This window comes from Lotus japonicus, chromosome 3 (genome assembly GCF_012489685.1).
Source record: "Lotus japonicus ecotype B-129 chromosome 3, LjGifu_v1.2".
NCBI lineage: Eukaryota > Viridiplantae > Streptophyta > Magnoliopsida > Fabales > Fabaceae > Lotus > Lotus japonicus.
Window position 1 is genome coordinate 30,479,486 of NC_080043.1, and position 17,653 is coordinate 30,497,138.

General features: G+C 35.6%; 2 protein-coding genes and 1 long non-coding RNA gene across 8 annotated transcripts; 2 read left to right on the top strand and 1 right to left on the bottom strand.

Annotated features, from left to right (window-relative positions):
* Positions 1-410: 410 nt before the first annotated feature.
* On the bottom strand, positions 411-2,654 carry LOC130743937 (protein FAR1-RELATED SEQUENCE 5-like). The gene has a single exon (XM_057596148.1). The coding sequence runs from the start codon at positions 2,652-2,654 to the stop codon at positions 411-413; it is 2,244 nt and encodes a 747-aa protein (XP_057452131.1).
* Positions 2,655-7,277: 4,623 nt separating this feature from the next.
* LOC130749162 (uncharacterized) lies at positions 7,278-10,425 on the top strand. 6 transcript variants are annotated; one of them, XR_009022866.1, is made up of 7 exons: positions 7,278-7,861; positions 7,959-8,410; positions 8,510-9,179; positions 9,278-9,321; positions 9,445-9,576; positions 9,670-9,864; positions 9,960-10,425. XR_009022866.1 is itself a non-coding variant. In XM_057602466.1 (7 exons), exons 4-7 carry the CDS (start codon positions 8,579-8,581, stop codon positions 10,125-10,127), a joined length of 519 nt encoding a protein of 172 aa, XP_057458449.1. In that variant the 5' UTR covers positions 7,306-7,564; positions 7,721-7,861; positions 7,959-8,410; positions 8,510-8,578; the 3' UTR covers positions 10,128-10,425. The 6 variants fall into 6 exon arrangements, 1 of the variants encoding a protein (XP_057458449.1); XM_057602466.1 differs by lacking the exon at positions 9,278-9,321 and having other exon boundaries at positions 7,306-7,564; positions 7,721-7,861; positions 8,510-8,602; XR_009022864.1 differs by having other exon boundaries at positions 8,510-9,321.
* Positions 10,426-12,409: 1,984 nt separating this feature from the next.
* Positions 12,410-13,846, top strand: LOC130749454 (uncharacterized). Its single transcript, XR_009022922.1, has 3 exons — positions 12,410-13,061; positions 13,311-13,354; positions 13,439-13,846. It is a non-coding gene; the product is annotated as an uncharacterized LOC130749454 (long non-coding RNA).
* Positions 13,847-17,653: the final 3,807 nt, after the last annotated feature.

Consider the following 17,653-nt stretch of genomic DNA (forward strand, 5'->3'; position numbering starts at 1 on the left):
AAACAGTTGCCATAGCACTTAGTCTCAGACATCCAACGATACCGAATGCTCAGCATATGGCCCTACCCGTCCGTGGCGTCCTAGTAGGCTGCAACATGAAACAAATTAAGTAAGATTTATATGGTTTTTTTGTTTTTTTGTTAATCATGGAAATGATCACTAAAAATCATAGGTATTAAAAAAATAACACCTTCAAAGTCATCAAATTCATGATCCCCTCCCATGGAGGTTCCATCGGTCGACGTTCCTTTAACCAATGGGCAAGTTAAGCGATTGTGGCCAATCACTTTGCATGCGCTACACTTCAAGGGTCGCTTTGCCCTCAATCGAGAAGTTGACGGTCCACGGGGACGACCCCTGCGCCGGTGAGTCGTTAGACCTGCGTTAGCAGATGGAGTTCCAGTGACACCTTATGGAACTGAGGGATTGTTTTTATTCTCCAAGTGTTGAGTGTGACCTCCAACAATCTCCCATGTCTGGCGAAAGTCATCAATAAGCGGACAAGCAAGTGTACACATTTTCCTACAGGCTTCGAGCATACAAACATACCTGGCAAGGACCGCGGAATCTCGGAAAAGCGACGGGGATGACCCCGGCGTTTCACATAAATGATCCTTTGCACCTTGACTCCACCTTTCAAGCACAAGTGACTTGGGAATGTTATGTATATTGAGATCAACCAACACAGCAATGATGTGGGCACAAGCTAAACCAATGCTTTCCATTCTCATGCATGAGCATCGGAATTCAAATGTAGCCGTATAGTATGAAACAAGCCACTCCCTACTAGATTCCTGGGACCGCTTAACCGTGTACATGGACATGCCAAGGGTATCTTTGCAATTAGAAATTATCATGTCAGCGGCAGATACAATGGTGGGACGGAATCGGAAGAATAAATGGCGGGTCAAAATACGTGAGGCTGAAAGCTCAATACTTTGAAAAAGGGGTGGAGCTTTCAAACCCGGGTCTCCATAGCCTGAACGAAAATCAGCTTCAACTTCTCTATGTCGCATGTATTCGAGACAACAATGAAAGTGCTGTAGAAACTCTTTCAAGTTGTATCTTCTCTTGACAAACTTCCCAAGTTGGGCGTTGAACCCTTCACACCGAGATGTAGTCCTAAACCCGGCAAAAAACTTACCACGAAAGTAGGCCGCAGCCCAAGTATGCCTTCTGGCATACATGTCAATAATCCACGGATGTTCATGTAAATTAAATTCTTCAACCAATGATTCCCACTTTCTTTTAAAATCACCTATTTGAAAATCACCGAACATACAAGTCTTAAACTTAGGGAGGAAGTCAGGAATTTTGATATTATCGGTTGCATTACACATCAAGTGCCACGCACAGAGTCGGTGAGTGGCATTGGGAAAGACCCTCCGAATGGCATTCTTCATTGCCTTATCTCCATCTGTGATAACTGCTGTTGGACTCTTCTTGTCCATTGCCTCCAACAACTGCTCTAGCAACCACACATATGTTTCTTCATTCTCGTTGCCAATTACAGCACCACCAACAACGGTTGTTTGATTATGGTGATTGACACATGAAAATATGACGAGGGGACGCCGATATTTGTTTTTTTTATATGTGGCATCAAATGCTAAAACATCCCCAAACACGCTGTAGTTCATCCGACCTATCCCGTCACACCAAAACAAATGTTCCAGATTTTTATCAGCGTCCTCCGTGTGCCGCACAAACATAGATGGGTCTTTGATACCTAACGAGGCTAGATAATCTAATGCCCTGCGTCCATCTGAAACATGTGCTCGTCGTTGCTTCCCAACTTGGTTCTGCAGATCTTTCAAGCTGTATTGCGTGTTGTTATACCCCCCAACCTGTGCAGCATGTGAATTGTAGACGTCGGCTGTTGTTAGACCCGAACTCAAATGAGTTTTCAAACTCAAGATATCCGCTTCGTGCATTTGCCGGTGTGCAGCCAACATTTGTGCATGGCTTCTTTGGAGCACGTCGTGGTTATGAGCGTGTACAAACAAGCTGATGTACCACCGTTTTGAGTAACCCTGAATATGGACCCGTAATTTAGCTTTGCATCCACACCTATAATTACTCCTAGCCTCAGCTGTCCGCTTCACATCACTATTCTTGCGAAAGCCTTCCCTATGACACACAAAAGTTTGTTGGCGTACCTCTCCTTTCTTGGTCCAGCGTTTGGTGTCTTTACGAATAGAGAATCCGGACAATCTTCCAAACCAACAGTAGAACTCGAACGCCAGCTCCAAGCTCAAAAATGAAAACCTCATGATTTCCTCCAGTCTCATGGTCATTAGATCCAGAAGGAGAAAGTCATCCTTTGAATCAATTCTGACAGGATTGACGGGTATTTTGCCATGCATTTCGTTATAATTTACCCCCGCTACATCATCTGTATTGTCAGCTGGGTTAGCTGTGTCAGGCGAACCTTCGTCCTCATCACAAATAGAGCTGTTTTCTTCGCCATCGAGATCGCTTGTCGACCTTTCACCGGAGTCAAGCTCAGTCTCATGAAGATCATAATCGTCGTGGTCACCAAGGCCCTCACCCTCAAATTGATAAGCTGAATTGTTGTTTTGTCCATCAGCGTAGTCATTGTCGTCTTCATTCATAGATTGACCGTCCTCGTAGTCATTGTCGTCTTCATTCATAGATTGACCGTCATCACCGTTAAAATAATTTTCAAGGGCCCCAAATCATATTCATATATGTTCTACAAACAATCAAGAAGGAGATTCTTAGAGTGCGCAGCCATGGTTAAAGTATGTTACAAGTACATAATACACCGGTCAATGCATACCTCCTCATTTGCTGACCACGAGTCATTAGATGGTGAACTCTGCGAGTCCTCATCCAGGCCAAAATTCGAGTCAACCTCCATGTTGTCGCTCATTGGATCAACTCAGACCTACACAAGAGATATATATATATATATATATATATATATATATATATATATCAAATTTATTACTTACTTAGAGGACCTTTGACAGAGTAGAAACTCCGGCCGCATCACTATAGTTTTTAACTTCCATAAAATAAAATTAAATGCATGAAACCAAAGATAACAATAACGCACACAACTCAAAGGAGATGAAGTCGATCTCAAGGAGTATACTCACAAACAAATTTCTTCACAAATCCGTTAACAGCACACGGGTAGCCAGATAAATCAATATAACCGCGCCAACAATAGTAAACCGTAACAGATTTGAAGGCCTCACAATGCAACAGGGATGATCTTATTCGATTGTGGAAGACAAGATAGGGTTTGGATCTGCTCGACAAGGAATACACCTAGTTTTCGTGCTTTAGCTATGCAAGGGAAACGCTAAAAAATAAACATTGAACTGGTCTACAAGACTGTTACAACTCTTCTTGTTGCTTATCAATGGCGTGTGGAGATGAAGCACAGATATAGATGAAATGACTATTTATGAACGGAATTGTGCTTGTATCCTTTCTTTTTTTTTTTTTGGTCAATATTCTTGTAGCTTTGCTTAAACCACTAAAGAACCCCTCCCTTTATTTTCTGGACTAATTCTTCATTGCGTTTCTGGTGGGCCTTACCTTTAAAATGTTAATTTTTTTTATCCTGTAGGCCTTTATTGACAGAAAAACATATAGGCCGTTTTTTGTTAACGTGGTTGACGGCCCAGTAGTTACCTAATGTTTTTTTTATTTTTTTATTTTGCTGATTTGATCTTAAAAACATAATCTTCTGTAGCCGATAATATAGTTGAGTTAACCCTAGCTTAAGATCATATACAATTGTAATTGGTTACCTTATTTTGTACAGTACTGTATTTTGTTCAACCTCGAGCATAGACAACTGAGAGTTTAACTAAGATAGTATTCACGTTACATTGTCATTAAGTCAACTAATGTTAGTTTAGTTGATAATTTTAACAACAAACTTGGTTATGCAATTGGGAGTATTTTATATGTAGTCATCAAGTTACGTTGTCAACAAATAACTAATGTTAGGTTAGGTGGATCATTGGTACAACTAACCCTATTATATGAAAGGCTAGAGCATGGCTAAGTAACATTTAGTTAGAAGGGTCATTAGAATAACTAACTCTCCTCCATCGTAGACTAAATTTCATCTACCTTTAATTGTCCATCAAATAACTAATGTTAGGTTAATTGGATCATTGGAACAACTAACCCTACTATATGATTTGCTAGAGCATGACTAAGCAACATTTAGTTAGCATGGGTCATTAGAATAACAAACTCTCATCTAATAAAGACTAAATTTTAACTACCTTTAATGTCATCTTCTTCGTTGTAACAACTAATAATGGGTTAACATGTCATTGAATTAGATAGTTGTGGTTTAACCTAGATGTTCAATAGTCCCTCCACCAAGGGTAGTACTTCTGACATCTGTCGACAACCAACACTCGTTTAATCGAACCATATATTAACTAACCCCAGTTTGATTCAAGATTATATAAGTAGTAACATTATGTTAGGTAGGCCATTATAATAATAGATAACATCAGTTTATACGAGATATTAGAATCACCAACGTTTGGTTAAGATGTTCATCAACATAATTTAACTCACTATATAATAACTAATGGATAAGGCAACCTAATAATAATTCCTTCAAAAGGAGATAATAAAAGATGACTATCGCAACTATTGTACTCCTAACAGTTAGTTAATAGGATCAGATGAAAAACTAAACTATTCATCATTACGTTGATTTAAGTGTACCGTAATTGTCATTTAATCAAATGGAAGACCTCAGTTATCACTGAGGTCATGGTAAAAGTCTCAAAAGAAAGGTGGTATTAATCTTTATCCATCTTTAACGAATTATGCAGGAACCACAGATAAATGATGAAATGACTAGCAGAATATGCATTGTTGTGAAGAAAGATGAATTGGCTGAATTATTTTGTCTAAAGACGGAATTGTGCTTGTATCCTTTCTTTTTTTTTTGGTCAATATTCTTGTAGCTTTGCTTAAACCACTAAAGAACCCCTCCCTTTATTTTCTGGACTAATTCTTCATTGCGTTTCTGGTGGGCCTTACCTTTAAAATGTTAATTTTTTTTATCCTGTAGGCCTTTATTGACAGAAAAACATATAGGCCGTTTTTTGTTAACGTGGTTGACGGCCCAGTAGTTACCTAATGTTTTTTTTATTTTTTATTTTGCTGATTTGATCTTAAAACATAATCTTCTGTAGCCGATAATATAGTTGAGTTAACCCTAGCTTAAGATCATATACAATTGTAATTGGTTACCTTATTTTGTACAGTACTGTATTTTGTTCAACCTCGAGCATAGACAACTGAGAGTTTAACTAAGATAGTATTCACGTTACATTGTCATTAAGTCAACTAATGTTAGTTTAGTTGATAATTTTAACAACAAACTTGGTTATGCAATTGGGAGTATTTTATATGTAGTCATCAAGTTACGTTGTCAACAAATAACTAATGTTAGGTTAGGTGGATCATTGGTACAACTAACCCTATTATATGAAAGGCTAGAGCATGGCTAAGTAACATTTAGTTAGATGGGTCATTAGAATAACTAACTCTCCTCCATCGTAGACTAAATTTCATCTACCTTTAATTGTCCATCAAATAACTAATGTTAGGTTAAGTGGATCATTAGAACAACTAACCCTACTATATGATTTGCTAGAGCATGACTAAGCAACATTTAGTTAGCATGGGTCATTAGAATAACAAACTCTCATCTAATAAAGACTAAATTTTAACTACCTTTAATGTCATCTTCTTCGTTGTAACAACTAATAATGGGTTAACATGTCATTGAATTAGATAGTTGTGGTTTAACCTAGATGTTCAATAGTCCCTCCACCAAGGGTAGTACTTCCGACATCTGTCGACAACCAACACTCGTTTAATCGAACCATATATTAACTAACCCCAGTTTGATTCAAGATTATATAAGTAGTAACATTATGTTAGGTAGGCCATTATAATAATAGATAACATCAGTTTATACGAGATATTAGAATCACCAACGTTTGGTTAAGATGTTCATCAACATAATTTAACTCACTATATAATAACTAATGGATAGGGCAACCTAATAATAATTCCTTCAAAAGGAGATAATAAAAGATGACTATCGCAACTATTGTACTCCTAACAGTTAGTTAATAGGATCAGATGAAAAACTAAACTATTCATCATTACGTTGATTTAAGTGTACCGTAATTGTCATTTAATCAAATGGAAAACCTCAGTTATCACTGAGGTCATGGTAAAAGTCTCAAAAGAAAGGTGGTATTAATCTTTATCCATCTTTAACGAATTATGCAGGTAAAACTAAGACAACAATTTTGGGAAAAATGTCAAAATCTGGGAAATATCCAGATCTGGAAAATTTCCAGATTTATTAGCCGGAGAAGACGAATGTGTGGCGGCACCACGCCGGAGTTCCGCCGGAGATGAATGGACCACCCACGATGATGTGGGATTTTTATAGAGGAACAAAGGTGATGCATCCGATCAAAGGTGGTGGATCCGCCGGCGTGGCAATCTGAGACCAGACCGTGGAAAAGAACACGTTTTCAGATTGTGAATGTCGCCGGAAAAATGAAGTTCGCGGGCCTCCAAGCAACAGACTACTGGTGCAGCTGTATGGGCTTCCCGCATGAAAATTGATGACGGAGATAGTGAAAATGATGGTTCTGGCATATGAGGAAGTATTGATGATGATGATGATGATGAAGAACACGGTGATGAAGCCCAGATCTATTTTAGAGGACTAGCTATTGAAATATACCATATTTTAAGCGCTGGATATGAAATTAAAGAGGAAAAGGGACTGAAAGTGGAAACAAATCTTGAAGTTTGACCTAGGCCCCTGGCGCATTTACACTAATGGCGCCGAAAAAAAAATAATTGTAGTTTCAGTCCTTTTTTTTTTGGTGGACCGGTACCTCCTCAGAGAGATGCCGTATGGAAGATTTCCCCTTAGTGGAATTCCACATGGCATTCTACAAGCTCTTCTCTCATTTTTACTGTACACGTGGCATTTCTTTCTTTTTCTGTTTTTTTATCAAGCTCCACTCACCATTCTCTCTCCCACTATCTTCCTTCATCAATACTTATCATCAATACTTATATTAAAACAAAATCACTCCAATAAGTGATTAGCTGATGTGTCAGCTCCTTAAATATTTGGCAATATTTTATTCTCCACCCTGAATAAACTGCAATATTTTATTTCCCTCTCATTATTTTATTAGATTAGATTTTATTCCATACACCCTCTCTCTCCCACTATCTCATGAATGTGTTTTCTCTTTCTCTCCCCCAACCTCCTCTTTAATGCCGGTGTCTGTTTGATTTCCTCTCCCTCTTTAATTTTCCATTTTCCATTTTTTTCGAAACCTACTCTTTCCTCTTCTCCTTTCAGAATTTTTGAATTTGAAATTCAAATTTTTTATATTTCCAATGTGCATACCATTATGCATAGCATTAAGTCCATCTATACCCTTCTTCTATATTCATCTCCACCGTCTATACTGGCCAATTATCTGCAGTCTGCACAGCTCCCATGGTATTGCTTTGAATTTTTTCTTTTTGAAAGGTGGTGCTTTGAAATTGAAAGCATATGTTTTGGAACTTCAAAATCAAAATTGTGTTTTCATCTAATCTGCCCACTATATTTAGAGGAAAGCTCATCTGACCATAGCTCCCTCCTTTCTCGCCAAAGCTCTACCACACCAGGGAACTTGCGTTCTCCTTCTCCGACCTCCTCCTCCGCTCCCAGCCTGAAGCAACTCCATCGTCTTCATCCTCCTCCGTGAATCGGTTCTCTCCACTGCCTCCGATCTCATCATCAGCACCACCCGTGGTAACATTATTAGTTTATCACTCCTTTGATTTTGATTTTGTTTCCTGGACTAGAATGCACTAATCTGGTGTCGTTTTGGATTGTTGCATTGAATCAGTTGTGGAATTCACGAGATTGACAGTGACATCGCCGAAGAACATCAATCGCACGCACGACTCCTGGGATTAGTTTGGAAATAGATCCCTTTCTTATATCTTCTCTCCACTGTCTCACTCACCATCGCATTCTCCTGCACTTCTCCCTCTTCCCACCCATCTTTCTCCAACAATTAGTTTTAGGGTTTAGTGTTTCATTTGCAATCCCAGAGGATTTAGAAACCTCTCTCTTCTTCATCTTCACATCTACCATGACGATGATAAATTCCTTCTTCAACCAGCTTTATTCATCTCCTCCGTCGCCCACCTTACCCACGCCAATAACTCCTCCTCCTCCTTTGTCTGACCTCCTCAAGACCCAACCCCAGCCGCCCCATCCTTTTCTCCTCTTCCTTCTTCATCTTTCATCAGATACGAGCTCACTAGAGTTGTCGACGGTGAGCGGCGGAGCAAGGTAAATTTCAACCTCTATTTTCATTATAGGTCGTTTCTCCCACCATTCATATTACTAGCTTTTTCTTATCATCATTATTGATTTGGGTTTTAATAACAGGTAACTTCTCCATGCTCGCCCAGAGCTTCCTAGGGATGACCTTGAAGATTCCAGTTTTAGATAAAGGTTATGAGGAATAAGTTGATTGGAGAGGTAAGCCAACATAGAAATAGAAACTGTTTCTATTTCCATTTTAAATTTTGGTTTTCTTTCAGTTTGGTTTTAGGTTTATAGAACTTGAAATACATATGTGAGACCTGCTGTGCATTGGGTTTTGTTATGATTTCTCCAGCTCCTTGGAATACAAATATGTTCATGTTAATCTAACTATTATATTTACTTCATCCTGTAGTCGTGGTACTCCATGACTCCATGTCAGAATTAATTCTCTTATCTTACATATATGATTTGGTTGTTGAAGTAGGACCAAAAGCAAATGAGAGATTAATCAACATTGGAGCTGAGGAATAGCAGAAGTTCTTGATATCCAGATTTTCCAAACAATGTTCATGTTACTGAATTTTATTTACTGTGTGATTTTTTTTTTAATTTTTGAAGTTCTGATTTTTGTTAGTTTATTCACTGCAACTTCTAATACCTTTTGATGGCACACTGCAACTTCTAATATGTCCAAGACTTCAGGTTTTCAATACTAGATTACGCTCCCAAGTGATTTTACTTGGTAGAGATAACTAGGTCAGCGATTACGGAACTTTAGATATTCGCAATGGTACAATTGCAGTGTACTTTGACTAGCAATGTGGTTATAATTTTTTCCTTTTCTTGCTTTTCTTAATTACTTGGTATTTTTCCTCTTATGTGTATCAGTTATTGCATGGTGGAGCTGATTGTGGTTTGGAGCGTTAGTTTATGTATGAAGTGTTGTCTTTCTTACTGCTCTCAAACATTAACTCATCCAACAGATGGAATGTTCCTTATAGAAATTGATGTAATTGTTTCAATGATTGTTAATTTAATTTTTGAAATAAATTTAGGATCTTAATGTCGAGTTTGTTAACGCTGAAAATTCCAATGCTGTGGAGACGTCTAATTCTCCTGCTGTTGACTTGAGTTCGGATACTCAGCGAATCTCTCATGTCCGTTCTGATCCAACTCCAAAAGTTAAAGTAAATTTTTTACAAGTTATAAATATTCTTCTTAAATTTATGTTTATTATTAAGTTCTCTTTTGTGAATTGATATTTATGTATTCTATTTTAGATTGTTGGAGATAAGTCTGCAAAACTTGATATGACCCTAAAAGAGATTGAACCTGTTGGTGAATTGGACATCAATAAGTCTGCTGATTCTGATGGTTCCAGTGGCGAGCAATCTCCTCGAGCTACTGTTGTTCCTCTTGCTTGCATTAGTTCAACTAAGAAATCTACTAAAACGTATTTGAAGTCTAAGGAAAAGGTTTATAAAAGATATTTATGTTTTCTATTTAATTTTTACCTGGCTTTATATACAGCAAAATAATGGCATCGTTATCATGTCTCTTTTTATTGTAGATGAAGAGTGTTGGTGTTGAATCGGCTGAAGCTATCCAAGTTGCTAAAACTGCTAAAGAGCCTGAAGTGGATGTATCTGTTGCAAGCCAGATTTCCCCTCCTTCCAAGTGTCCATCCCCCCTGATGCCGAAGTTGTTGGAGTCTCAGTTGCTGGCAAGAAACCCCTGAAAGCTATGAAAAAGGAGAAGATCTGAAGACTGTTTTGTGTTGTGTTGGCTGTTTTGATGTTTTGTTATTGTGGTTGTCTTTTCAAGCTGTTAAGTGTGTTGTTTTGTAGTCCTGGATGTTAGTTAGTTTGTCAGTGTTGTGTTTTCTGTTTTTTCAGTTTCATTTCAATCTTAATGTTCAATCTGCCTATTATTAGTATGTTTTGGGATGGCAGATTGGTTTATTCAGGTCTCTGTTTTGTTGTCTTTTGGTCCGAACGAAAATGAATTGAATGAAAGAAGTTATTTTGAGTCTCAAATTCCATTTTCCCCTGTTTGTATTATTATTAATTGTTTTTTGCAAAAAAATGTTATTCATAACCCTTATCCATTGAACAGAATACGCATGTTTAACTAAAAAAATAGAATGATGAACTTAACTGAAATTTTATATCTATATCTTTTTAAATTCTATTTTTTTAATTAAATACCTTCTAGACGCCTATTTTTTTTTAATATCTAAGTTTTGTTGCTTACTATGTCCATAACAGTTTTTTCGTTACATTTTTCCCTTTTGATCTTATTTATTGTTCACTTCTTTATCGGTTCATGATCTCCAAAAATAAATTACAATTTTATATAGTTTGTTAGATTGAAACTCTCCATAATGAATTAATACTCTAAGTTGATAATTATTGTTTATAAGATTGATAATCCCCCAGATAATATTGATGATAATTTTAACATGGAAGGGTAAAATGAATTTTATTGTTGGACATTGGTAAGTCAGTTTTTTCCTCCTCTTTATCCTATTTTTGTTTTTAAATCTAGAAGGCAACTAATTTATTATTATTTTAATATTTATAGTTGCAGGTTTAAACTTAATTGTTAAATTGCTGTAGTAGATTGAATACGTCTATCTATCTTCGTCTTCAGTAAGTTAAATGCTTTTTTTAAATCGAATTTCATGTTATTATACAATATATAATGTGATTTATGTCTTTGATTTTTAATTGTAAGCTGGAGTAATTAATTCCTTTCCATTTACAATGCCAGGTCCAAGAAAATATAGAGGAGTTTTCCTTGAGGAATAGATTGGATCAACTAGACATCATTTTGCTGATTTATTATCAATTTTTTATATCATTCATTGCGAAACTGTGTAGAACCTCAAATTCTTTTCATAATGGAGTTGTTCTTATTTGATGGTTTATTCAATAGAATACCAGTGCATGATTTAATCTATACAGGTGTATGCTCTTCTATTCATGGCAACCGTTTAAATATTTTGGTCAATTGGTGTAAATTTATGTCTTTTTAAAAGTCGTCGTCATATTATTGCACTGATTTATACTTATTTATTTGTTTATAAAGTATGAATTGATTGATATATGCTCCCCCGTGCAACACACGGGTGAAAAATCTAGTCAATCAATACTTATATTAAAACAGAATCACTCTAAGAAGTGATTAGCTGATGTGTCAGCTCCTCAAATATTTGGGAATATTTTATTCCCCAAACCTGAATAAATTATAATATTTTATTCCCCCACTCATTATTTTATTATATTTTATTCCATTCAAACTCTCTCATCCCCTCTATCATCAATGCGTTTTCTCTTTTTCTCCTCCCAACCTCCCACTATCTCTCCCCTATTATTTTGTTAGTTTTTATTCATTCATTTATCCATTTCTCTCTCCCACTATCCCTCCTCTATTATTTTATGCGTGTGATTATCTTCACATTTAATCCCACTATTTGTTTTTTCTTAATTGCTCCCCCATTCACGATGAAACCTTTCATATGGCTATTTTTTACTAATAAATATTTATCTGTACTTTAATTATAATGAATGATAATAAATAAATTCATCTTATATAGTTTCCTATAATAATATATTTGGATCTTTTTTCTCAATAAGAAGTGATTTTCTCCTTCTCTCCAAACCTTTCAGTATTCTTTATTTTTTCACATGATAAATAAACCACTCCCTCATTCAGTACGTTTCTCTATCTCCAAGGCTAACAACACACTCAGCATTAAACGTAGCTCCATTCCCATCATCCCTTTCCCCAATTCAATTTTTTTCCCACTATCTCCCCTCATTAATTCCTTTCTCTTCTCCCTTCAAATAGACATCCCAATTACCCAATTTTTAAATCATTTTTTTCAATCAAATCTTACGGAGATATACTGAATTCAATTTCTCCTCCTCTGATTTCTCTCTCTCATGATCCTTCCCATTAAATTCGTTGCTTCTCCTTTTTCATTCTCTAACTGCACAATTTCTCCTTCTCTGTTTTCTCTCTCCCATCAACCTTCCCCTTTAATTTCTCCCAATTTCCAATCGATTTAAACAACCTTTTTCCTCCATTTGATTTAAACATGCGGCTCTCATCCCCAATCTATTTATTTCCCTCTACCCCATTGTTTCAATAATACTCCCAGACGGTTTGTGTTCTTATTTTTTCAATTTAATTTAATTTGCCGCCCTCACTGTCCAGTAACATTTGTTCATTCCCACTACCAGTTCCGTTGCCAAATTCCTAAAATACATAATGGATTTCCCTTTATTCCCCTGTTTCAATTTTTTTCCTAGACTGTTTGTATTCTTTTTCTTTCAATTGGATCTGCCCCCTTATTGTCCAATAAACGATGTTCATTCCCACTAACAGACCCTACTGCCCAATTATTAAAAACCCCAAATTATATTTACATTTTCTTAAACCCTGAAGAAGTACAAATGTTGCACTGGCTGGATAATTCTATATAAGACCCTTATTAGTTCTCATCTGCTCATCAGTCCTCTTGCCACCCCGTCTTCCTTTTCCTAATCTCTGTTGTTTGAAATTTTGCAATGGCTTTCAAAGTGGATGATGATTCAACAATTGACACATCCTACCCTTCCAACGGAACCGTCGCGGTGGAATTATATGCAGGAGTGATTTCTTATAGGTATTCAATTTTGACGTTTCTTATTTTCCATTCTCATTTCTTTACCGTAGTGTATTTTTTTTTACTGCAGAAGTTCCTTCATTCCATCTCCTATAGGTTTCTACCTATAAGGATTGATGTATATTAGTTTCATATTTGTTTTGTTGGGAAACAATGTCACAAAAGATGAGTTTTTTTTGAAAGTGTTGTTCCGGTGTGTTCTATTTTTACTAATTAGATTTTGTGTTTTTCCCTCTTGCTTTTAATCAGATTAAAATAGCAGGGATGTCATCTCAAAATCCGAAAATGAGCAGGTCCTATGATTACTTATGTTTTCAATTTACTTAATTTTTGCTAGACATTATATACTTATTAAATTTTTTCCCTAATGTTTTCAGACTTAGGAAAAGGAAGTTGAAGTTGATGGAAATATGAAAGTTGTTGTCCCAGTCAATGGCAACTCTCAGGACTCCCTTCAAGCCGAGGATCATGATTCTCCTCCTTCTAAATGTCTCATCTCTATTGACGCTGAAGCCATTGCAACTGATTTAGCAAGCAAGAAGCCATTGAAGATTGTCAAGGAGAAAATGTATTGTTATTGATATTGCTTTTATTTTTTTGATGTATTTTGTTGGTTCTTTGAGCCGTGGTTACCCTTTTAAGATCCTTGATTTAGTTTTTCTTCTTTTCTTTGTTTTCTATTTCAAGTTGCTCTATGAGCTGTGTACCTGGATGTAATGAATGTTTCAACTGATATTATGTTCATCCTTTTGTTTGATGCAATGGTTACAGTTGTCAATCAGTATTATTTTCATTAGATATGTTTTTTTTAAATTCATTAGATATGTTTTAGAGTTATATTTCCAAATCTGTTCTTGAATAAACTTTTTACAAATAGTTGTTTATTTGATATTTTTCCTACGTTCTATCTTTCAATTTTTTCCTATTTTTACGGTAACATGTAGGTTATCTTTTTTTTTTTTGAAATTAAAAAAGAAAAAGTTCCTTCTATGTATTTTCAATTTCTCTTTGCCATGTTTTATAAAACAAAATCATTATTTATTATATGATTTGCTATGACATGTTTTTTTAAGTTCCCCAATAATTGGAGAAAATCATAACAATTTTTTGTTTCTAAAGAAGTTTTTTTTATGAAATTTAAGTTTTTTGTTATTTGATTAGTTATTGTTTTTTTTTTTAAATAAATGAGTATACGTAATTGTTCTTTTTTTTTCCTGCTTCTATTTAGACGTTAATTAAAATATTTATGTTTCTTTATTTTCAATTTATAACTTCTTTCACTTTCAAAAAAAAAAATTATAACTTCTTTCCAAAGCTTATCATATCTATTTGATATGACAGTGTTATTTTTTCCAAAAATAGAAGCAAATTATAACAATATAATTATGTTGCTATTATAAAATTTCGAATTGTCCCACTATGTATCTTTCTTTACAAACAATTTAATTTTTTCATTGAATCTTTACTCATATCTTTTGGGTTTCCAATAACTTCTCTATTGAATTTTTCCATTGAATTTTTCACTACCCTTTAATCTTCGACTACATAAATGCATTTCAATGGGGGTGGTTATCCATTAGTATACGTTTGGAATTCCCACATGGTTTAATTTAATTGATTTAGCTTAAGTAGTTCCCAATTAAAGGTTGATTCGTTATTTAAATTTTATATTGGAGTTAGATTTCTTTTGAAAAAAAAGAGACTTATTTTTATTGTTCCTGAAAATTATTTTATAAAATGAGTTGATTAAAAAATTTAATTTAATTTAATGTTTTAAAATAACTAAACCTGTCTATCGTTTCCTCTGCCTATAGTTCGAGCAGATAATGCAAACTTGAAAATATTTGGTTTTTGCAGATAATGAAAACTTTTTAAGAAGAAATTAATTTTTTTGTTGACAAAAATAAAATATTTTAAATCATATAATAGAATAAATTTTCACTTGATTTAAGTATATTTTTCATAATTTTTAAATGATTTTCTATAGAAGTTGTGCGAAACTTTGCAGGTTATATGAAATTCATTTTGGTTTTATTTTGTTGAATGCTCATCTTTATTTAGTATTTTTATTTTATCAGTTAAAAAATTAACAAATATTGGTTTTAGTATATCAATTTTGTTATGGATCATTGTATCGATACATGCCTAAATAATAAGAGCTAAATCCATTGTACAATGACTACTTTAAACGAATATATGTAAATTATCCTTTGAGCTTCATTATGTCGCTTTATAATTTATCTCAATCTCATGACTTTCTATCAAATTCATTTTTCCCTTTATAAGGACTCCGTTAGTTGATGTGTCTAATACAATATCAAACTCCGTCGTGCAGCGCACGGGAATGAACATTTTACAATCAACTACATTAAATTTTTTATTCTTAGAATAAATTCACACTTCAAAGCTATTATTTTTTAATAATAGCAAATTTCCTAAAATTAGAATTAATTTTCTAATAAATTTTAGTAATAATATTTTTTTTATTGATTGTTTAAAATTGGTAAACTGACATTAATAAAAATATAAGATTATAACTAATGTTAAATAAAATATAAAAATAAATTAAATAATTTTATGAATAAGTATATACAATTTTAACTAATGTGAATGTAAAATTATGGCACACATTTTGAAAGAAAATACTTTGACATAAAAGTTAATATATATAATTTTCATATTTTTTTAAATAATTTTAGGAGTAAATATATATAAAAGTTGTGTGAAATTTGCCGGTTGTGTGATATTCGTTGTGGTTTTGGTTTGTTGAATGCTCATTTTTTTTAGTCTTTTATTATAGTAGCTAAAACGTTTGCAAATATTGATTTTAGTATATCAATTTTGTTTTGAATCGTTGTATTGGTACATGCCTAATAATAAGAGTAAAATCTACCGTGCACGGGTAAAAACATTCTACTTGAAATCACTTTCATGTTAAAGGTTCATTTTCGAATAATTTTTTTGCTACATGGAAAATTTATTTTTAAATAATTTAAGTGCACTGTTAATAATTCTAAGAGAAATTTAGGAGCAATTATATATATCTATGTATTTTGGATTCACTTTGTAAGTCTAGAATCTAATAAAGTGAAATATATGTATTTTAATCTTCAAGGCAAAATTCATTTATATGTCACATGTGCAGAAATTGGTGATTTTGACTAATTTCTTTTTTTTTCAAATTTTTTATATTATTTTTTTTTTGAAAGGTAAAAGTATATAAATAGATTATCACAAAAAACCCCTAAGGACAGGACCCTCAGGGGGCGAAGATCACCCACTAATAACAAGGCACTTCGACGAACAAAAAGAAGCCCGCTAAACCGAACAGGAACTAAACAGGCAAAAAAACAAGAGCATAGGCCACAAAGAACATCCTAACTCTTTCACAGACATAACCAGGATATACAAGCGTGACTCAAGTCTTAAAATGATCCTCATAGACCTTCTCCAAACCACGGATAGCCTCTATGTCGCTTCCCTCGAACTCTAACCCCAATACTTTGCCAAGCAACCACGTCTTTTTCGAGCGCGTGAAGTAAGGTCCACCACTACCAGGAGAAGCGCCAACTTCCTCTAAATCACCCCGCTGCTCCTCGCAGCCCAAAATCGGATTACTCTGGTAGGGAGGAGGAACCTTTTTGGGACGCCCACGTCTACGAGGTAGCTGAACTTGCTGCTGTACGACACATCCCTCCTCAAGCGCAGAACCAACGACACCCGACCCCCCATCAAAAGAACCCAAAGCTGGGCAAGGAGAGGACACTGACATAACCACTGAGCCCGCCTGCATCGGAGAAACAACAGTAGCAACTGCACAAGAACCAGAGGCGACCAAATCCAAGGACTTAGAGCTCTCCAACAACCCAGAACCACGACTCAAACCTGCAAGACACAAACTCAAAGGAGTAAAAGTCCTCAAAGCATTCCTAACACCCACAGACACCGACAGAAGAGATGGAGCAACAGACAAGATAAGGTCCCGGTGCCAACACCCAACCGAGGACCCTTTGAGAAGAAAAGACAAGCCGTTCACCCAAAACCCCCTCAATCAAACCGAGAATCAAACGCGTCTTCACCTCCCTGCACAACCTCTGCTACCGCCGCCACAACATCGACTAAGCCGTCTCTGCTACGCCACTCCATCCTAGCCGAACCTAGAGCTAAACAGCCGCTGACTTCACCACCTCTCTCTTCTGCTCCTCTCACGATGCTATCCCCACCAAAAACCGCCCTTGCAATCTCTGAAAATAGGAACTGAACCGGAACTCTCGTCCCCTCTTCAAACGAATATCCAACTCCATCAAGCATCCTAACCTCATCCTCAGAAAAAGAAGGCGCAACTCTGCCCTTCCTAAGCCCCACTACAACATCACGCCATGAATTGGGAAAAGGGGGAAAAGAACCAGCCACCCGTTGTTGAACTGGAGCAGAACAACGCTTCCCCTGAGCCGAAGCGTTCTGGACCTCCACGCCAGAAGAACAAGGAGAAGACCCACTACCCCGTGGGGATCTGGCCATGGCAGCCGACAGAGAAGCATTCCCCATCAAAACGCCATTGATACCCAGAATCGCCTTCTCCGCCTGGTCAC

Bases quoted from the DNA above. Each gene is read 5' to 3' on its own strand.
- LOC130743937 (XM_057596148.1), bottom strand. From the start codon at position 2,654: ATGAATGAAGACGACAATGACTACGAGGACGGTCAATCTATGAATGAA.
- LOC130749162 (XM_057602466.1), top strand. From the start codon at position 8,579: ATGAGGAATAAGTTGATTGGAGAG. The intron at 8,603-9,444 runs GTAAGCCAACAT...AAATAAATTTAG, and splicing joins GGAATAAGTTGATTGGAGAG to GATCTTAATGTCGAGTTTGT. The intron at 9,577-9,669 runs GTAAATTTTTTA...ATTCTATTTTAG, and splicing joins ATCCAACTCCAAAAGTTAAA to ATTGTTGGAGATAAGTCTGC.